Consider the following 23,069-nt stretch of genomic DNA (forward strand, 5'->3'; position numbering starts at 1 on the left):
TTCAGACTGTGTTGTCTTTTAATAATTCAGTTATGGATTACTCTTGATCAGTATGAAATTAAATTACAAGAAGTAGGTAACCTTGTCCATTTATGGTAAAATTAATTAATTATCAAAGAAATTTAATTAATTAATCATCACGATGACTTGAAAGTGTCTATTTGCGTCATTCGAGATTTTGTCAGATTAATTATTATCAGATGCGTTTGTATTTTTAAGCAATTAATTTAATGAAGATTTTATGAAGATACGAATGTGTGTGTTTTGTTTGATATTGTTATTTTTCATATTTGTTTTATGATTTTTGTAATTTATTTTTACACTGGCCCAATTAATAAATGACAATTGCTGTTTATATGGAACTGATAGTTAATATTTATGTATCTTTATAAATAAAAAAATAAATTTCAAAAATTGCTCCAACTTACTATTAACTATCACAAATTTTAAATTGTATTATATGAATAATTTTCACTTTCACTCGTGTTGATTTAATTAAATCAATTATTATCAATGATTAATTGTATCGATTAGATTATATTTATATTTTATCTTTGCAATTTACGTCAATACTGGGATATTTTTTGTACACGTTCTTATTAATCTGATAAATACTTGAATTGAAATAGAAAGCTGAAGGAAAATCTTTAATGATAGTAAATTGTACTTTATTATATCAAATGCTGCTTTCTAATTTTAATAATATAGAGAAAATGAAAAAATGCCTACATTACTAAATGACATATTTAAAGCCTTATTATTTTTTTATGATGTAGTTTTTTTAAATTTATTAATTCTGGAATTAGCTTTCCCTCTTATTTTTTGAGATGAATTGATTTGAATGCTATATTTATCACTAAATTATTCAAAAATTAGCTTTATAATCCTATAAACCATTAGAATAAACCATAATTACTAAAAATAATTTAATAATTTATTATAACTAAAAATGTTAAGTATCGGTTTTGTAGATTGCATAAAATGATTATCAGATATTCGTGACGAATGTGCTGTAAATTAATTTGGGTCAATATTAAAATTATTCCGCGAATTTTTTTGTTTATTTGTTTCTTTAACGTGTTACATCACTATTTAATTTTTAAACAAAAGATAAGATAGATAAGATTAAATTTTAAGGTGTATCATGTGATTGAAAAAAATATGTAACTAACGTTCAAAACAAAGATAAACGTATTTTGCAAATGGTATTTCATTAGAAAATTAATATGCATATTTTTGGATGAGTTTGAATTGTTATTTTAAAGATAAAAAAAACTTTAATTGGGTACATTTCACGTGTGATGCCTTGATTTCTTCCTTAAGATACTTTTAAAGTCAGTAGAATGTGAAATCCAAGCAAATTGTTATGTTAAATATAAACCTACAGTAATCCTTTTAATATATTGTGACGATAATCATAATTATCGTCGTATTGATAATTATTGTCGCCTGATAGTCGTCAACCCCAGGGTACACAGCCCTACCACTACCCCTAACTATCTATTGGTTCTTGGGGTCCATCAGAGAGTTGCTCTGGAGGTCCTGGCAATTAAGAAGTTAGAGCCAACGAAGACGTATCCCATAGGCGAACGCCTTGGGATACGTTAGTGTTAGTTGTGTGTGTGTTGTGCAACAAGACAGGTCCAGCTTAAAGGTCAGATTATGTAGATTATAAGCTGTAGCTATTCTCCCCATATACTCATATATTCGTATAAGCATAAGATATAAGAATAAGAAGCATTAGTTAGGGAACATTGACTGTATGCAAGTACAGTCAAGTTCCACAAATACATGCGGAATGTATTATTAACTAGCTGTAAGTGGAATTCTGTCTTAAGGCAATTAGGGCATCGTGCCTTGAGGCAAATTGCTGGAACTTCCCGTACCAAAAATTATTATTTTTTTAAAAACGATTAACGATTTTGAAAAAAAATTACTTCAAAAAAATAAGATTTTTGACAAACAATTAGACAAAAAATTACTTTTTTTCGAAAAAAAAAAATTTTTAATTTTTTTTTTTTAAAAATTTTCTTTTTATTGAAAAAAAATGTTTTCTCTATTTTGACATATTTTGAAAGATCTAAACTTTTTTTCAAAGCAATCGTACTGCTTTAACTGCATAAAGACGAAATATCAAACAGCGTAAGCGCCCCGTCGACGTCTAACGCGTAAACATTGGTACGGAACCCATAGGAATGTAAACCAAAATTATACTTATTGTTAAAATCTCTATAAAATATCTGATAATTTGATGTGCATATGTCTAATGATCATTTTTGACCGCCAAATGGCATTTTTTTTTACTTTTTTATTAGATCTCCGAAACCGCTAGACCTGCCTTTATGAAAATTTGATCGGTTCTTCACCTTGTCAATACAAGTAAAATGTTTTTTGAATTATTAAAATCGGACGCTCCGTTCTCTTAAAAACTGAGTTACCGTTTTCGGCACTTTTTGCCCCGTATCTTCGGAACGGCTAGACCTGACTTTGCCAAAAACTAATCAGCACGTCTCCTTATCAATACGAATCGAATGTTTTTTGAATTATTCAAATCGGTTGATCGGTGTTCCCGAAATCGTCGACGAAAATTTGTATCCGCACATACATACACACACGCACACACACACACACACACACACTCACACACACACACACACATACATCCATTTTTTCTAAGGTATGCCAAAATATTCAGAAACCTTTGAAACGTCGAGAAAAGTAAAAATTTTCATTTTCGATTTTTTTGCGATTACTATAACTTTCCCTACGGGAAGTTAATTATTTTAATAGATTTAGTTATAAAAGTAATCTTGGTTTCATTCGTATAGTAGCTACTAACTCCCACAGGTAATTACAGGTACTTTAGCGGGCGATTGGAGTGTTGAAGTAAGCCCTTCGTAAGGGGTTGCAAGGCTAAAATATAGTATTTGGCAGCCATTGCATACCCCAAGAAGGGGGCTTCAACCCAATCCGTCACAATATGCCATCTATTTGATATCGGACTAATCAAGATATTTACCTTTTCCATTTAACAATAATTAAATTAAAAACTTATATTAAATCACCATACTACGGATATCATTTTAATGTAAATTCTATCCTTTTTACTCTTTTTTTATTTAAATTTATGTTAATGTTCATATTATTACTAGATGTTAAATTATTTAACAGTTGTAAAAGTATTGTAATTAAAAAAAAATAATATTTCTCAAATATTTCATTAAAATACGGGAAGTTCCAGCAATTTGCCTTAAGGCACGATGTCATTTACCACTAGTTATATTTTGAATTTACTGTATAATGCATTATTTCATTTTTAAAAAATAAACTATTTCAATGCATATAAAAACGAGTACATATTTCATATAAGGTGATTATTATTAAATTATCAGATTTTTTATAAAGTCTTTTATAACATTTTATTAGCGACTTATAAGATTAAATATGTATCATTTTTATCACCAATTTGAAATATAAAACGCAAATTTTTTTGCAATAACAAAATATTTAGTGTACTTACACATCGGTTGTAAAATACGTATGCGTATCAAATTTTTCGCTTTTTTTTAAATATTTTTTTATTTGTGGACAAGCATTAGCTATTTTTGTTTATAACATATTTGTCTATTATAATATAGTTTTATTATTTATAAATGCCTTTATTAATTAATGGCTACTAATTATTGTTCAAGTACGCAAAATAATTTTATAATCTTGATATTACTGACGTAAAACAAACAATAATGAGTGCGTAATTCACAACATTGTAACAACTAGGTTAATAAATTTAGATAATAAATATTAAATTTCTGATTTTATCTTAATTTATTGACAAAAAACAAGTGGTAAATAAGATGGAGATAATTATTAAGGATCTAAAAAATTGGACTACTGAAAATATAACTATAAATCACGAAATGATAACGGTCTACTAATAAGACTAGAAGAAACTTTAGTTTATTCAACTAGAATAGAAATAGTTCATATATCTGATCAGTAGTGAACCATACTCCAAATATTCCAACACTAAAATTGAAGACAACTAAAGTATAAGTATTAAGTAGGTAAGCACAATCAGCTTTATTTTTAGATGGCACAATAATGCAATTTCATGAAGTTTGCATTGTTCTTCAGACACATGGATGTTTTTGACAATTTTCTTACCAGTATTATATATATATATATATATATATATATATATATATATATATATATAATTTATAAATAATTCTAATATTTGCACTATGATATAAATTATCCGAGTATTATGCCTTATCTCTTATCAATTAACAAACGCAAACATCATTAGATGATAAGAATTGTAAAAAAATTAGAATTTCGTATAATAATTAGTTTTGTCAATAAACAAATTAAAACATTTTGGACATAAACTTTTTCACAAATTCTAAAAAAAAAGAACTCAACTGACCAGCGAACAAGAAAGCTATGATTATGTGATAAAAGAGAATTTGCTTTTAGATATGGTCTCCTGGGTACATTAGTCTACCTAGGAGAAAACAGAAGCTCGAAATAGAATCAGAATTTTATTGGCCAAAAAACTAAGTCTCAAAACAAATACCACCCGAAGAGTTTAGAGATGCTGGTTAAACCTGGAGTGGAAGGTCGTAAATGAAGAAGTGAGGAAAGAAATAACTCTACTCTCTGAAGAATACTAGGACAAATCCATATTGGCCAAAAAGTGACATGGAAGGGAATCAAGGAGCTTTAGAATTTGATAAAAACAAATATTCATGTCATGACATTTTGTATAGTTTTGATAATGATATATTTTAATACAATTTTATAAAATATAGAAATATTATATCTTTCTATTAATTTACAAATTTCTATACTGGTGACCTACGACATCTACAATGAAGATAGCAATTTAAGATAAATCAAGAATTGAAAGAAAATATAGACTTTGGTGCAGCGCCCTAATCACGGATTAACACATTTACTCTTAGCTATGACACCAGACTTCCATTGGCATACTCATTCTGTATGTCCAGACCTCGGGTCGCGGACTCCAAAAAGTTCACTGGAATCGCAATTCAACCTCTCCTTGTCCTTTAACTCACCAAGTCGTTTTTTGATGCTAAAGATTTTGGAACTTCATGTCAAGACATTTTGTATAATTTTGTTTTTAATTTCAATTTTATAAAATAAAGAAATATCTTTCTATTAATTTACAAATTTCTATATATGAAATCAACGTTTTGATCAAAAATTGAGACCACGAGATATTGTATACAGAGATAAAGGACAAGGATGAATGGAAGCAGAAGTTCGGGGGTACACGCACAGACTGGCACCAATATTGATAATAAGTCAGTATTATCCAATCGAAAGATATTTCTTCAAAATTCTGTAGATTAGTTATATATTAGTAATTCGGAAACCCTATTTTCAAGATCTTTCTCCTTGCATTATTTGTCCATCTATTTTCTTGGTAAGAGGAATAACGTCTATATCATGGAGAACGTTGACCAGAGAAACATAGAATTCCAGAAAAACAAAACCGAACCTTAAAACCCAAATGATGGTGATATGCAATCGTATTTGATTGTGAATTTTACGTCAATGAATCCCGAACTTCGATTTTGATAAAAAATTTGAATTCAAAGTGCGCAACAGTTTGATGTTTCCAAGTTGCGAATGAAACTGATAACATTATCTTCTCGATAACGATTTGCCGAAACGTTATCATCAAAATAACAGGTAGAATCATTATCAAAAGTGCCATTTCATAAGATAGATCATTATACACTGCAGTGGTAATTAATCTTATTATTTAAGTAAAAATTTGGCATCAGTATTGGAAGATCCACCTATCGCAAAGTGTATACTTGGAATTGAAACTGAACTTTAAGCATAATATTGCAAATTGTTTGTTTGTTTTGACAAATTTAGTTTGGGAGTGTGATGTTCGATGTGCCTTGATAAATTATGGATATAAGGAAGTGGATTATTTTAGCAGGTTTGTGCATTTTGTATTTTTATGGATCGTAACCACCCATATTCACAGTTTAATCTTATATATAATAAATTATGTTATAAAATTCGCTACTTACACAGCCTCTGATAATTCCCTAGGAAGATTTGAAAGATCATTTCATTCATTCATTTTTCTATAGTAACTCAAGGTGGTTTTCGTTTTAAAAAAAACTGTTATTTTAAAATCAACTATAAAAAAGGCTATATATTCGTACTAATAGATCACGTAATTTATTAAATTTTTCGTGTTATCGAAAAGTGTTTCGTGTTATCGAAAGAAGATTTTTTTCAACGATTTTTGCATTACTTGAATCATGCTTTTTATCATTATTAAGAATTTGCATCTCATAATTAATTATAAATATTTTACAATTTTAAATATATTTTATAATGATATAAAAAATATTTTGTTTGCAGGAAATATTATTGTAGTTTTTTGCGACAGCCAAAATGTGAGTGCAGATATTGTAAGCCACCCTGCTGTACAGCATCGTAAGTTACTTATCTTCTTTAACATTAAGATTGCAGATATTTACAAATTATCATTTTAATAATCTCTCCATTATCCAGGTGGAACCACCGAATCAGGAATGCTCGCCTTGGTATGGTACGTGATGACCTTTGGGGCCCTGATCATTTTCTTCACGTTCCTATCGTGTTCCGGGGGTCTCTGTAGGCGCTTGCCACCTTCTCAATCCTCTTTACCGGTATTGACACCTATGTCAGATAGAAAGCAGACACCTCCCGAAAAACCGCCCGCCTATGAACTGTTTGCGCCCCCTGCCTATGAAACGGTTGTGAAAGGGGCAGACTTAAATGGAAAGAACAAAGGCCCTGAATGCACTGTTTTTACTATAAGTTAGTAAAAAACGAGTGAAGTAAGGCTACCTGTTTATGGCCAAATCAAATTAAGATAGAAGACCAAGAGTCTTTTGCACTTTGGAGTTACTTGTGGTGTTCAGCATCTGGTGGACTGATTTGGCCATTTGCAGGGCGCTGAGCCGAGAGATAAAATAAAAAATGTGTGACTGCAATGATAAATGTTTATCAATAACTTATCCAGAAAGATTATTTAGGATCTTTATTGCTGCAAACTTTTTCAAAAGCGAAAGAAACTCTGGAAAATCATTGCTAATTTATCTCTGTGATATAATAAATTATTATTACAATAATTATGCTTGTAGTTTTTTCTTATAAATATGAATTAGATAATTAATAAATATAAGTAACTGTAGTATTATTAAAGTTCTTGATTTATTAGCAAAATTTCAGTATTGTATTATTTGCATCATCTAACTTGACACTCTTTAATACGCTGAAACGAAAAGCACTGACCATTCAGAAGAAAATTAGCTAATGAAAATTTTCGACAAATAATCATAAACAACAAATAAAACTGAGCTTCTGAGCTTTACCCACCATTTTAAAAAATAAATAAGAAAATAAAGAAAAGTGCAAATTGGAAGGTGTGTGCAGAAAAATGCAAACTAAGGCTCCAAAAACATTGAGGATATGAATAGTTGGATGGCGTCGTGTATCATCAAATCAATGTGGATATGAAGCATTTTTTAAATTGATGCCAAAAAAATTATTTATTTTCAAGAGAGAAACTTACCATGGTGATAAAATAAATTGAGGGAGACTGACTAATCCTGGAGTGCTAATTCTGATGGGTCAGTGATTTTTTAGATGCTCTGCAAAAGTTAGTATCTTGAAAATCTTGTAATTGCTAATAGATCAAAGATACTCTGCCAAAATAAAATAACTGATTCATATCTATGAACTGATTATATTAAATAAAGTAATTATTATTACACTACGAATTCAAAGTAATTTATGAATCTATAATTTAATACCAACTTATATCAAAATTAGAACATAGCACATACCTACAGTAGAAGATGTTATTTTGCATATACCGCAATATATAATATATATTTGTGTGCATATGTATGAGGTGTACGATGTATATATTAAATAAGTCTGATAAAATAAAAAATAAAGACTATTACACATGTATAGTTATATATTTAAAATTATGATTAATAAATTGGTCAATTAGATATTTGTTTTATTAAAGTATAAAATGTTATTATATCCATTTATTTATTGTTACTCAAGTAAATATCACCATGCTTAACTTCCCGTAGGGTAAATTATAATAATAGCAGAAAAATCGAAAATGAAATTTTTTGTGTTTTTGTTTCAAAGCTTTCTGAACATTTTGGCATATCTTAAGAATAATGGTTGTATGTGTGTGTGTGTGCGGAAGCAAATTTTTGTCGACGATTTCGGAAACACCGATCAACCGATTTGAATACTTCAAAAAGCATTCAAATCGTATTGATAAGGAGACGTGCTGATTAGTTTTTGGCAAAAGCAGGTCTAGCCATTCCGCAGATACAGGGCAAAAAGTGCCAAAAAGGTAACTTAGTTTTTAAAAAAACGGTACGTCCGATTCTAATAATAATTCAAAAAATATTTTAGTTGTATTGGCAAAGTGAAGAACTGATTAAAGTTTTGGGTCTAGCGCTTTGGGAAATCTAGTTAAAAAAGTAAAAAAAATGCCATGTGGCGGTCAAAAATGATCATTAGACATATGCACATCAAAAAAAAAATTTTGCCAGAAGTTGTTTTCCCAAAATTTTTTCAAAAATTCTCAAAAATCTATTTTTTTTCAAAGTTCAAAAAAAATATTGTTTTAAAAAAAATTAATTTTTAATACGAAAGTTTCAGCAATTTGCCTTAAGACACGATGCCATACACCACTAGTTTATATCTTTTTTTATTCCTTGAAACTGTTACCATGTGGTCGTGGCCTAAGTTTATTTATTGTGATTAAAGTGACATCTGTGTTAGTTATTTTATAACAGGATTGACATACACTACAATACAAATAAATAATTCAATTTTGTTAAAGAAATATATTAATTCAGCATCTGGAATAACTTTTACAAATCGCATCATATTATAATAAATATTAACATAACGCAAACTAAAATTACATAAATTATAAATAATGTACATAACCAAAATGTGTCTTAATTTACAACAGTTAATTTTAAACAATGTAAGATATGGTGAAAATTACAGTTATAAAAATATATATGATCATCTTGTAATTAATTTAAGTCTATTTGCCCTTATTTTAACTCATAAGTATTTACATATTTCTCATTATTTCAGATAAAATGTATGTAATGAGACAAATTGACTCTTGTAGGCATATAATGTAAGGGGACAATGATAATGTAATTGAGAAATTGATTCTTGTATAAATATAAATTTACATTTATGCTGGAATAATGAATATCGAAACAAAAACCTGTAGAGCTTGTTTATCTCAAGCTGATAATTTGCATCCACTATTTTTTGACTACCACAAGTCAATCGAGTTGTATAATGCTAATACTATTTTAAATATGTTTATTACTTGCACTTCTCTAGAAGCAACCCAATATGACCAGTATCCAAAACATATTTGTCATAATTGTTTAAGAGATTTAAATACAGCTTATGAATTTTGGAAACGGTGCAGAAATTCTATAGAAGAACTAAATCATAGGAATGAAAGTTTAGTATTGTTAAAAAGCGAATTTGATATAAAGCCTGAAATTAGTAATGAGGAAAAACTTAAAGATCCACCACGTCCAAGTTCTGATCAAATAAACACACATAATAATTTAGAAAGAAGAATGAATGATGTTAAAGTTTGTCCTGAAAATAATTTGAATTACTTTTATAATAAATATTATGGAATAGACCAACAAAACCCTAACACAAATGCAGATTATGGAGAAAGTACATCAAACTCAAAGTCTGAGGTCTGTAAATAGCGCATTGAGCATCAAATAACTTTGTATCAAAATTAATTTTTATTGTTTTATTAACTTATATATATATATAAGCATTTGACTATAAGCAATATTGTATTCCAGGGTCACCTTCCTTTTATTCAAGATACAAAAATAATAGACAAAAATATAGAAATTGATGATGATAATGAAACATATGAAACACCAATATTTGATTTAGAAGATCAAGTTAATTATAAAATAAACCTTATACAAAATTCATTGCAATCAACTTCGAACAAAAGCTCAAGTGATGATAAGATGCAAAGTGCTGACAAGATCAAACCTAAGAGCTCTCAAAAACGAATAAATAAACATAAAACCAGTGCAAACAAAACTAAGAATGTTTTAAAAGAAAAATCTACAAAAAGCCAGAATGAAGAACGATCTGCCAAATCACATTTATGCCACGAATGTGGCAAATCATTTGCTAAACCCAGTCTTTTAATTCGCCATTCAGTAATTCATTCAGATTTTAGAGCCTATAAATGTGAAACTTGTGGCGCTCAATTCAAAATTAAAGCTAACTTTACAGTTCATTTACGGATTCATAATCCTGATCCTAATATACAATATAAATGTGAGCATTGCGATAAGATCTTTGATAACTGGAACAAGCGATATGTTCATACAAAACTGAAACATTTGCCTAAATCATTTATCTGCGAAGTGTGTTCAAAAGCATTTGCACTTAAACGGTTTTTAGACAGCCATATGAAAACACATACTGGTGAGAAGCCACATCCGTGTACTGTGTGTGGTAGAAAATTCAGTAATAAATCTACTCTTAAAGAACATATGAGAACGCATACAGGAGAAAAAAGATTTTCTTGCACTGTCTGTGATAGGAGATTTACATTTAAAAAAAATGTTGTTCAACACATGGTCACACATACTGGGATTAGAAAACATGAATGTGATATTTGCAAAAAGACTTTTACTCAGAGACATGTTTTAAGATCTCATTTGAAAATGCATGAAAAAGACAAACAAATACAAGTGTAAATTATTTAAAGCTACAATTAGACTGTGAAATCAGGATCAGAATAATATGATACTTCATATTAATTTTAAATTTATGAAATATATATATATATATATATATATATATATATATATATATATATAATATTTGAAAGCAATTCGTTAATATCAAAAATAACCCAAGTATTAATAGTATTATTTCTAAGCTCAATAAATTAAATTTGTATAATTATTTTAAAGGAATGAAATTCACTAGTTAAAATTATTAAATAATAAATTATTATGAAAGATATTTAAAAAACTGGATGTGTAACCTAAGCCTAACAAAGCTTCTGACATATTTTGTTAAATACAAACATAACCCTAAACATCAAATATCCTAGACAATATAATAATCAAATATTTGACTTTAATAGTTGTTTATTTACAGATTTAAATATAACATTTATAAGTAAAGTAGTAATTTACAAGTGAACAGTATTTCAAAATGCTTCTGCTGTTTTTTAAATGTATAAATCTATGAAAAGTTTATAGATATAAATGATAAAAAAGCAAAATATAAAAGAAAGCTAAAGCTATATCACAACTATTATTATTACCATCATGAATTTCGAAACAAAGATGTGCAGAGCATGTCTGATTCAATCAGAAAAACTGCAGCCATTATTTTTTGGTCAATACAGTTTCTATGATTCTGATAGTGTATTAAATATGTTTATTAATTGCACATCCTTAGAAGCAACTGAATATGATCAGTACCCGAAACATATATGTGATAATTGTCTAACAGACTTACGTAAAGCTTATGATTTTTGGAAAAGATGTAGAAATTCTGTTGAAAAACTCAATAATCGGAACAAAAATGTAATATATTTTGAAAGCAAAGTAGAAGTTAAACCTGAAATAAATACTGGCAGTATTATAGAACAAGATCCATTAAAAACAATTATATGCAATGATGTTAATGTAAAAGAACAAAATGAAATATTGATATATCCTAAAAGCGAGTTGAATATTTCTTTAAGTACAAATTTAGAGTCCAGGCAGAATAACATTAGATTAAGTTTGGAAAAGGATACGGCCAAAAATTCTGTTTGTGAATTGAAGGTGATTTGTATATTTCAATATTTAATAAGTTAATATTTTTGAAGTTGCAATATAGATTAAATTAATTTACAGAATAATGGAACACTTTCCGAAGATGTGGCAAGTAAAAGCGAAGAAAACATATGTACTGAAATACATGAATCAAAGACATTTGATTTAGAGCAAGAGATAAACAATAAAATTAACTTTTTAGAAAGTTCAATACTCAACCAAAAAGTATCTCCTGAAATGAATACATACATTAAACCTGCTTCAAAAAGAAATAAAATTTCTTTAAAAAAGGTTATTAAAAAAGGTGTTGATAAAACTGAAAAATCCCATCTATGTCATGAATGTGGAAAAACATTTCTGAAGCCCCATCAATTAACTAGCCATTTACGTGTTCATTCTGGTATTAAGCCTTACAAATGTGAAACATGCAATGCCCAAGTGAAAGATTACTCCAACTTTATGGTTCATTTAAGAACACATAATCGGGAAGCTAGTACAAAATACAGCTGTGATCAATGTAATAAAGTTTTTGGTACTTGGAGTGGTAGGTATTATCATATTAAACGCAATCACTCTCCTAAACAATTCATTTGTGAGGTATGTTCAAAAGCATTTGGCCTGAAACAACATTTGAAACAGCATTTCAAAATACATACAGGGGAAAGACCTCACATCTGTAATGAATGTGGCAAATGCTTCCGAGTAAAATCAATCCTCAGAGAACATATGCTGATACATGCTGGAGAAAAAAAGTTTTCATGCACAGTGTGTGACAAACGATTTACTGGTAAAAAACATGTGGTTCAGCACATGGTCACACACACTGGTATTCGGAAACATAAATGTGAAATTTGTCAGAAAGCATTTACACAGCGTCATGTTTTAAGATCACATCTTAAAATGCATGAAAAAGATAAATGATGAATGGCTTTTTATAATTATGAACTTTTATAAAGTTGTAAAAGATAGCTATCAGAACATAATGAAAAATAGTACCAGATTAATAAATAATTATGTAATGATATTGTGACCTCATGCAATTGAGCTGAGTTTTTCTCAAAAACTGAATTTATTCTATATATAATACAATTATAATTATATTGTAACTAAACTTTCATTTATATGAAAGCAACATAAATATATACAAATAATCAAATATTTAATTATACCTTATGTTAAATTTTTCATGGTAGTATTATATATAAAAATAAATAAATATATATAATAAATAAAAAATTATATCATTCAAAATATCATCAGAAGCTTAGCAAAAATATTTGCAAGAAATTTCAAAACAGATATAGTGTATAGAAATAATAATCAATTTTAAACTGTGGCTAATTAACAAGAACTTGAAAATTAATGTTGTTATATAACAAATATTTAGAGAAACGCAAAATTGTATACAACAGGAAAAATGCACATAATTTTTAACAAATAACACTTTGGTCGGTTTTAGTTCTTGTTCGCCAAGCAACATTGTTGATGATATAAACTAAATTTTATTATATTTCGAATAATTTTAAAAGTACATTTGTTGCACATTTGAATTTTTGCGCCCCTAATTTAGTGTATTTCACTGCATAATGTTGGTGACACTTGCAATTATCACATAACCGCAAATTAATTGACAGATAATTGACAGTTTGATAATCATTCTGATATATTTATATTAATAATTTTTCGACAAATAATATCCAAATTAATTCATAAGTTAGCATTGAAATTTTTTATGTTTGTTTTCATTATTTTATATGATAAATGTTTCGTGAGTGTCCATCGCGTTTTATTTTATAAAGTGATTAATTATTGATGTTGCATATTATCTGCTCATCATCAAATATTTAAAGAAATATCGAGTGATATGAGTCTGCATATCCAAAATAACCAGAGAATACTTAATTTATATAATAATAGTTATGAAAATTGAAACACATATTTGACATACAAAATGTTAAAAATACTATTTTAAAGATAATTTTCTTGCATAGCCCACAAAGCGACTTTGAGAAAATTGTAATATAACATGGAAGGATCGTTAAGCAAATGGACAAACGTTATGAAGGGTTGGCAATACCGATGGTTTGTTCTCGATGAGAATGCAGGTTTACTATCATACTATACCTCTAAAGAGAAGATGATGAGAGGAGTACGTCGTGGTTGTGTCAGACTTCGCAGTGCTGTCATAGGCATAGATGACGAAGATGATTCCACATTCACCATAACTGTAGATCATAAAACTTTTCACTTCCAAGCTCGAGATGGTGAGGAGAGGGAAAATTGGGTCAGAGCTCTGGAAGATACAATTTTAAGGCACAGCGAAAGGGGTCAACAATGGTCTGGTCAACAACAGCGCACTCAAACAGTTAAAGACTTTGATAAAAAAGTCTCAGAGGCCGATGCATATTTGCAACTCATGATTGAGCAAAATGCTAAATTAGAAATGAGAGTTAAGAATATACCGGATGATGATGACAGAGCAAAGTGCAAGGTCATTTCTGATCACAGCAATGCCATGTTGGATAACATAAAACACTCCATAGTTTTATTGCAAATAGCAAAGAATACAGCTCACCCCATAAATGGTGTATACCAAGGCCCGACATCTTCAAGTATCTCAACATCAACATCTCAAACAGCACCTATCAATACATCAGGAAATACTATGACATTATCAGTGCCTGCTACATCGTATTCATCTTCTGAAGGTGAAGAAGATTTCTATGATGCTAATGAAGATATCTTTAGTCCGGGAACTCCCACAAGCAGTGGAAGTAGAATGTCTCTGCCAGAATTTACCAAATGTTCAGTACCCAATATGAGCAACTATGAATCTAATGCTGAATCTGCTTGTGAAGCAATTAATTGTTGCCCATCTGATGAATATTGCGATCAGCCGGGCACTTCTCAAAATGCAGTTTTAGATGATGGCAAACGTTCAGGAACTCCGCCAATTAGCCAAGATGGAGAATTGGACTATGATGCATTGTATGAAGTAGATGATGAAGAAGATATGGGGTCCATGGAAACCCATGGTTCAGTGGTTACTCATCTATTATCTCAAGTCAAAATTGGTATGGATTTGACAAAAGTTGTCTTACCAACTTTCATTTTAGAGCGACGGTCCTTATTGGAAATGTATGCAGACTACTTTGCTCATCCTGATGCTTTTGTTAAAATTGCTGATTTAAAAGATCCTCGAGATCGTATGGTACAAGTTGTTCGATGGTATCTGTCTTCATACCATGCAGGAAGGAAAAGTGCTGTAGCAAAAAAACCTTATAATCCTATCCTTGGCGAAATTTTTAAATGCCATTGGGACATAGATAAAAGAGTGGAAAAATCAGACGCGTTAGTTTCTGATGGACCCATTCCATGGTGCAACAGAGATCAATTAACATTCATTGCTGAACAAGTATCACATCATCCACCAATTTCAGCATTTTATGCTGAACATTATAACAAGAAAATAAGTTTTTGTGCACATGTTTGGACTAAAAGTAAATTTCTAGGATTATCTATTGGGGTACATAATATTGGTGAAGGTCGAGTTAAAGTTATTGACTATGGCGAAGAATACGTTGTAACATTTCCTAATGGTTATGGAAGATCTATTTTAACAGTGCCATGGATCGAGCTAGGGGGCTCAGTAACAATATCATGTGCACAAACTGGTTATCAATGCAACATTGAATTTTTAACAAAGCCTTTTTATGGAGGAAAAAAACACAAAATTACGGCTGATGTATTTTCTCCAACAGATAAAAAGAAACCATTTTTAAGCATTAATGGCGAATGGAATGCTCGAATGGAAGCTAAATGGAGTGATGGAAGAACAGAAACATTTTTTGATGTCAATAATGTGACAGTAATCAAGAAGATTGTTAGACCTATTGCCCAACAAGACCAAAATGAGTCTCGATACATTTGGAAAGAAGTAACAGCAGGACTGACTTTGAATGATATAGATAGGGCTACTACAGCTAAGAGCACAATAGAACAAAAGCAACGTGACCTTGTTCAGCAAAGGAAAGATGAAAATGAGGAATGGCAAACTAAAATGTTTAGAAAACATGGTGAAAAGTGGTATTATGTAAGCCCACTTGAAGAGAGATTGGAAACAACTGGTAATTAATGCAATGTAGCCTACAGTTGAGTTTAGATTAGTCAAAGTATTAGATACTTTTAAACATGCTGAGAAGGATAGCAAACTAACTTATATAAATATAGCAATATTTACCTAACACTATATAAACAACTTACGCAAACATATATAGTTGAAAGTAATTTGAAATGTTGCATTTGCTTCAAAATAATCCATGTTTTATTGTTATTTGGTATATATATAATAAAATTTGATAGTTTTTATGATTGTAATTCATTGATAAAATTTTTTGTCCATTATAATATAATAAATGCAATTGAATAATGCTAATTAATGGATTATATTTATTTGTTAAATTTGTTATTTTAGGGGCATTTATTAGTTGTAACTAGATTATTATTCATAGAACAATTAGATTTTAATAAATGTTAATGATTTACATATTATGTTTCTGTACATATACAATATAATAAAAATTAAATATCCATAAAACATTGTCAATTTGAAATGAATGGTTTAAAGTCAGTACATGTGACATCTATGCTTAGAAGAGAGACCTGCCCACTAGTAAGAATAGGGAACACTCAAGAACCTCAAGAAGACCATGTGAAATATCTCAGCATATACCTCTATAGAAAACTCAATTGGCAAATACACATAAAAAAAGAGGCAACAGCTTGAGATAAAAACCAAGAAGCTTTACTGGTTATTAGGGACTAAATACAAACTAAAGCTCATACAATAAGCTATACTTTATATAAAACTTTTCAACACAATTTGGTGCTGTGGAACACAATTGTGGGACAGTGCTCATAAGACTAATATAGAAATAATACAAAAATTTCAGAACAATTTTTTGAAAATTGCATTAAAATCTGAAATTTTGCTTTTTAGATAAGATTTTCAACTATTTGAAAAACTGCATGTATCCCTATGAGGACTATTGTTTGTCAGTTTTGTGCGCCGATAAACAAAGCCGTTTTTTTATAAATAGCAGAACAGTATAAAAATTTTCGTCAACGTTTTAGCCCGCAATTCTGAATTGATTTTGAAAATTATTGGCTGGGAATCGTTCTGATTAGTTTTTGGTAGAGATCGGCCGGGTCGTTTTCTTGTAATAAAGTGTTGAAAATTTTTTTTTCGACGATTTTTGTCATTTTTTGACGGTAGATACCACAGTCTTCTAGATCATACTAAAATATTACGGCCCTACGGCAATTCGTTTAACTTTAAAAATTCGTCCAAATTTGCAAAAATTGGTATCGCTTTTTTGGCATTTTCAAAATTAGACCTTTCATCGACGTTTGCTCAAAAACGTCTAAACTGATTTCAAAAATTTAAAAGCCATTTGATGCTTCTCGATGAGGATTATTGTTTATCAGTTTTGTGCGACGAAAAAAGTGTTAAACTTTTCGTCCACATTTAAGCTCATATTACTGGATCGATTTTAAAAAATCAAAAACTGTTCGAAAGATATTATTTGGGAATGATACTAATTAGTTTTAGGTGAAAATCTAGCGAGCCGTTTTCTTGTAATTAACTGTTGAAAAAAAAAATTAAGCCGATTTTTATGGAACTTTTTTTGGCGATATATGTATATCATGGTCTTATAGAACTTACTGGAATATTACGGCCTTACGACCAGTAGTTTAATTTTTAAAATTCATGAAAGTTTGAGAAAGAGTATATAGATTTTTTGACATTTGTTAAAATTAAAATTAGACGTTTTACTGGTATAACGACAGAGAACTTGGTCTTAATGAACATACTAAACATTTCAGGAAGTTCATGTAACTTGCTCAAGGCAAATACCAACTAGTGTTTATGTCATAGCCAGTTATTGCAATGACAGCAGCCATATTTGGATTTATTTTGAAAACATAACCTAAAATAACAATACCGATAAATTCTTAAAGCAATATTTTGTTATTAATTCTAATACCCATAAAAAGATTTCATAAATGAAAATATGAGTAATTCACCTACTAGTTCTTTAAACAATATCGACGGAACATCAAATTATGGTGCGGATATTTGTCGTGTTTGCTTGACAGCCAACCAGAATTTAATTCCTATATTTTTAGAAGAAGAGAATTATTTTAGTGCTGAAAGCAGCATTTATAATATGTTCACTTCATGTACAGGTCAAATTATATCATTGGACGACCAGTATCCAAAACATATTTGCTTCCTCTGTCTCGAACAATTATACAGCTCATATGACTTTTGGAAAAAGTGCCAAAATGCTTTAGAAAAATTGAGAGAAATTGAGGAACAAAATACTTTCTATTTCGAAGAAGAACGTGATGGTATTTTAGAACAGTTTGAGATTTATAAAGAAGACATTTATAGTGAAACCACGGTAAATATACCAGATAATATAAAAGAAAGTCATTGTGAAGATAGTGTTATAGTAAAAGAAGAAGAAAGTATAAATCAGTTTCAGAATAAATGTGAAGATAGTGTTATAGTAAAAGAAGAAGAAAGTATAAATCAGTTTCCGAATAAATATTGCAATAACAATTCAAGTAGTCAAACATACCTTCTGATTTTTAAACCACAAAATGAAACAAATTCTTCGAGCAATGAAAAAGAAAATCAGAAACCTAAACCAAAACAAAATGAAAATTATGAAGCAAACTACAAGTCAAGCTATCGTTGTAAGAAATGTGAATTGGATTTTAGTAATAAGGATAAATATTCTGAGCACGTGAAACAACATAATTGCATATTATGCCATATTTGTGGTTATCTGAGCAGGAATATTTCTAGTTTTCAATTTCATGTCCTTGGACATTCTAATATAAGGCCATTTAAATGCAATGCTTGTGAAAAAAGCTATAAAACTAAAACCATGCTAAATAAACATAAGCTAAGCCATCAAAATGAGAAAAAATATAAATGTAAATATTGTGGTGAAAATTTTACTAATACTAACAGGAGATATTATCATATTAAAATGATCCATGACAATAATTACCCTCATGCCTGTGAGATATGTCCTAAAACATTCAAACTAAAAAACCATTTAATAAATCATAGGATGATACATACAGGCGAACGTCGTTATCCCTGCACAATGTGCCCTAGTGCATTTACAACAAGTAGTGGTCTTAGAAATCATACATATACACATACCGGAGAAAAAAAATTCTCATGCACTTTATGTGATAGACGATTTACTAGATTACATACTTTGAAAAATCATATGGTGTTTCATACAAGAGAACGTAGATATAAATGTGATAAATGTGGAAAAACTTATACGCAAAGGCATGGATTGAGGAGACATATGAAAAAAAAGCACGAGTTGGGAAAGTAAAATGTGATTGAAAACATTTATATTTTGACCTAAAATTTGTTTTCTATAAATGTGCTGTTTGTTGATATACAGTATTTTTATAGTTTGTTAATTCTACAATTAATATTTTAATAGTTGTTAATTTATTAATTTGGTGCAATTAATTTTAAATATGGCGCGTCAAACAGTGTTATCTGATTTTCAATTTAAAAGAAAATGAGTATGAAGTGGTATGAAGGTTAGAAACTCTTATGAAATAATAACAATGTCATATTTGACAACAGAAATTGGACAAAGTTTAATTTCCGAAATTAATATAAAAACTAATGTGTGCCGGGCCTGTTTATCGCATGATAAAAATTTGCGATATTTATTTTCTGCACAAGACAAAAATACTTTCAGTTCTGAAAATGTTTTAAAAATGTTCAATTCCTGTACAAACAGTGATGCTTCAGTTAATGATAAGTATCCAAAACATATTTGCAATATTTGTTTTGAACAATTGATTCAGGCTTATAACTTTTGGCAAAAATGTAAAAGATCCATATCAAGGTTTGATAAATTTGCCAAAAAACTGGATGTGTTTGATAATATTCAAAAACAAGATGTCGTAGTAGTAGATGATAAAACAACTAATATTGAATCAGAACCAAATTTCAATTGTTTCCTTCAGTTCCAAAAATCCATTAATAACAGCACAACAGATGAGCAACAATGTAAATTTGAGAAAATTACATGCTCTATTGAACAAAATGCTAATTTAATTAATATCATACCAAGTGTGCGAAAGACGAGTAACCAACTTGTAGTAAAAAGTACTGTACCTTCTGATAATATAGAGCAATCTAATTTAACACAGAAACAAGAAATTAGTTCTGGTGAAAATCATTCTAAAAATGTATGTAGTAAACTTCAAGATGTGCCAGATGAGACCGAAAAACTAAAGAAAGCAGAGTACAATTGCCGCAAATGTAAATTAGATTTTACTAATCATGAGGAATATCTTAAACATACTCACAATCATAGATTATATCTTTGCCCAGAATGTGGTCACTTGAGTAAAAGTCTGAGTGGTTTTCGTGAACACACCAAAAGTCACTCAAGTATTCAACCATATGAATGTAAATTATGTGGGAAAAAATACAAATCTCATTCTTCTTTACTGGTTCACATGCGTCATCATTCAGATGAAAAGAACTACATTTGTGAACATTGTGGTCAAAAATTTGTTACTTGGAGTAGAAGATTCAGTCATATTAGAACATATCATTCAACAGAGCGGCCACATGTTTGTGATATCTGTTCAAAGACATTTAAGCAATCGGGAACATTAAAAGTTCATAAAAGACTTCACACCGGAGAAAAGCCATATCCTTGTAGTGAGTGTACTATGGCATTCAAGTCTTCTAGTGATCGAAATGCTCATATGGTTAGACATACGGGAGAAAGGAAATATCTGTGTAGTATTTGTGAGAAACGATTTACAAAGTCTTATAGTCTTAAACAACATATGGTAACTCATACTGGTGAACGGAAACATAAATGTGAAGTGTGTGGAAAAGCTTTTACACAAGCGCATGTATTGAAAGGGCATATGAAAACACACCTCAGTCACCAGTCAAATTGAAAAGAAATATATATATATATATATATATATATATATCTTGATATTGTTTATAAAAGATTAATATTTTTAAAAGATTTATATTTACGTTCTGGTTTTATTTTTCAACTTGTGGCTGCAAAACTGTATCATATATATATATATATATATATATATATATATATATATATATATATATATAATTCCAAGAAAACACTAATATAATATATAAGTTAAATATAATTATTTATTTATAATTACAAAGAAGTATATTATTTAGTACAAAGAAACCATTGAGATTTAATAAAATAATAGTTTTTTCATATCTATGAGTTTTTGTCTTATTAATTAGAGTCAATATATAAAATAATATGTTTATTTTGTTCACAGATGAAACCAGATCGCTCTCTTGAAAAATACAACAGCATAACTAAGTACTTTATTGCTTATCATTTTATGCACTACTAACATTGTAATAATATTAACTTCCCGTAAGGAAAGTTATAGTAATCGCAAAAAAAACGAAAATGAAAATGTTTATATATCTTTACGTTTCAGAAGTTTCTGAACATTTTGGTATACCTTAGAAAAAATTGATGTATGTGTGTGTGTGCGGATACAAATTTTCGTCGACGATTTCGGGAACACGGTTCAACCGATTTCAATTATTCAAAAAACATTCGATTCCTATTAATAAGGGCACGTGCTGATTAGTTTTTGGCATAAGCAGGTCTAGTCGTTTCGAAGATTGGGGCAAAAAGTGCCACAAACGGTAACTTAGATTTTAATAATTCAAAAAACATTTTACTTGTATTGACAAGATGAAGAACTGATAAAATTTTGATGAAGGCAGGTCTAGCGGAGAGATAGTGACAAAAGTAAAAAACTGCCATTTGGCGGTCAAAAATAATCATTAGACATTTGCACATCAAATTATCAGATATCTTATAGAGATTTTAACAATAAGTACAAATTTTGTTTACATTTCTATGGGTTCCGTACCAATGTTTATCCGTTAAACGACGATGCGGCGCTTATGCGCTTCGACATATCGTCTCTATGCAGGTAAAGCAGTACGATTGCTTTGAAAAAAAAGTTCAGAATTTCCAAAATATTTCAAAATAAAGAAAACATTTTTTTCAAGAAGTATTTTTTTTTTCAAAAAAAAAAGGAAATTTTTGGCAAAAATTCATAGTTTCTCAAAAATCCAATTTTTTCAACGTAAATTTTTTTCAAAAATGTAAATCTTAAAAAAAATGGTACGGGAAGTTTCAGCAATTTGCCTTAAGGCACGATGCTATACATCACTAGTTATATTTATAGATCACAAAACATGGCATATCAAATTCTAGCCAAAATTTGGCTGCCAAATAATTGTCTAAAATTCTTTCTTAGATGGAATACATTGATCAACAAATATGATGTTTATAAAATATGTTGAACCTGTGCTGAAAATTCAGGCGTATTTTCAACAGAAGTTTTTTTATCCACGTGATTCTGTTCTAATCGGCACATGATGATAAGATAAGTAAATATGAACTCTATCATAAAATATAATGATGATATTATGAAAATATTGATTAGTGTAATTAGAGTATAGAATTGTAAAAATATGAAATCTGTGTATAACTCAGCTGATGGAATAAAAACTAGGAAAAAACGACTTACCAAGACAATTGAAGTTGTGAGTACTAGTAATTGATTAAAAAACAAAATATATTTTAAGGATAATAATAATAATAAATGCCTCTTGATTTAATAACTTTCCGTAGGGCAAGTTCTAGTAATCGCAAAAAAATCAAAAATGAAAATGTTTATATATCTTTACCTTTCAAATGTTTCTGAATATTTTGGCATACCTTAGAAAAAATGGACGTATGTGTGTGTGTGTGCGGATACAAATTTTCGTCGAAGATTTCGAAAACATGGATCAACCGATTTGGATAATTCAAAAAATAATCGATTCGTATTGGTAAGGAGACGTGCTGATTAGTTTTTGGCATAAGCAGGTCTAGCCGTTTCGAAGATACGGGGCAAAAAAAACAAAAGTCGTAATTCAGTTTTTGAGAGAACGGAGCGACCGATTTGAATAATTCAAAAAATCTTTTGCTTGTGTAGACGGTTTGC

General features: G+C 29.3%; 7 protein-coding genes across 10 annotated transcripts in view; 6 read left to right on the top strand and 1 right to left on the bottom strand.

Moving 5' to 3' along the window:
* The window catches only part of LOC113363596 (protoheme IX farnesyltransferase, mitochondrial), a 269,846-nt gene that overhangs the window by 9,920 nt on the left and 236,857 nt on the right, over positions 1 to 23,069 (bottom strand). The gene's annotated exons all lie outside the window — the stretch shown is intronic.
* LOC113363597 lies at positions 5,745 to 7,263 on the top strand. Its single transcript, XM_026606091.1, has 3 exons — positions 5,745 to 5,980; positions 6,415 to 6,489; positions 6,568 to 7,263. The coding sequence occupies exons 1-3, from the start codon at positions 5,950 to 5,952 to the stop codon at positions 6,858 to 6,860; spliced, it is 399 nt and encodes a 132-aa protein (XP_026461876.1). The 5' UTR covers positions 5,745 to 5,949; the 3' UTR covers positions 6,861 to 7,263.
* LOC113363593 (zinc finger protein 846-like) lies at positions 9,023 to 10,862 on the top strand. The gene is made up of 3 exons (XM_026606087.1): positions 9,023 to 9,067; positions 9,184 to 9,821; positions 9,936 to 10,862. Exons 2-3 carry the CDS (start codon positions 9,303 to 9,305, stop codon positions 10,854 to 10,856), a joined length of 1,440 nt encoding a protein of 479 aa, XP_026461872.1. The 5' UTR covers positions 9,023 to 9,067; positions 9,184 to 9,302; the 3' UTR covers positions 10,857 to 10,862.
* LOC113363595 (zinc finger protein 567-like) lies at positions 11,440 to 12,926 on the top strand. Its single transcript, XM_026606088.1, has 2 exons — positions 11,440 to 11,942; positions 12,015 to 12,926. Exons 1-2 carry the CDS (start codon positions 11,457 to 11,459, stop codon positions 12,852 to 12,854), a joined length of 1,326 nt encoding a protein of 441 aa, XP_026461873.1. The 5' UTR covers positions 11,440 to 11,456; the 3' UTR covers positions 12,855 to 12,926.
* On the top strand, positions 13,824 to 16,197 carry LOC113363592 (oxysterol-binding protein-related protein 9). Of its 4 annotated transcripts, XM_026606086.1 has the most exons (3): positions 13,824 to 14,701; positions 14,744 to 14,785; positions 14,852 to 16,197. In XM_026606086.1, the coding sequence occupies exons 1-3, from the start codon at positions 13,960 to 13,962 to the stop codon at positions 16,066 to 16,068; spliced, it is 2,001 nt and encodes a 666-aa protein (XP_026461871.1). In that variant the 5' UTR covers positions 13,824 to 13,959; the 3' UTR covers positions 16,069 to 16,197. The 4 variants fall into 4 exon arrangements, with proteins under 4 accessions (XP_026461871.1, XP_026461869.1, XP_026461870.1 ...); XM_026606084.1 differs by having other exon boundaries at positions 13,824 to 14,785; XM_026606085.1 differs by lacking the exon at positions 14,744 to 14,785 and having other exon boundaries at positions 13,824 to 14,698; positions 14,792 to 16,197.
* Positions 18,008 to 19,373, top strand: LOC113380772 (zinc finger protein 836-like). The gene has a single exon (XM_026619871.1). It carries the CDS (start codon positions 18,008 to 18,010, stop codon positions 19,358 to 19,360), a length of 1,353 nt encoding a protein of 450 aa, XP_026475656.1. The 3' UTR covers positions 19,361 to 19,373.
* On the top strand, positions 19,397 to 20,966 carry LOC113380788 (zinc finger protein 492-like). The gene has a single exon (XM_026619872.1). The coding sequence runs from the start codon at positions 19,572 to 19,574 to the stop codon at positions 20,964 to 20,966; it is 1,395 nt and encodes a 464-aa protein (XP_026475657.1). The 5' UTR covers positions 19,397 to 19,571.

Source organism: Ctenocephalides felis, unplaced genomic scaffold (genome assembly GCF_003426905.1).
Source record: "Ctenocephalides felis isolate EL2017-DRISC unplaced genomic scaffold, ASM342690v1 CF-g0.4_SCAFFOLD_00845, whole genome shotgun sequence".
NCBI classification, from domain to species: domain Eukaryota; kingdom Metazoa; phylum Arthropoda; class Insecta; order Siphonaptera; family Pulicidae; genus Ctenocephalides; species Ctenocephalides felis.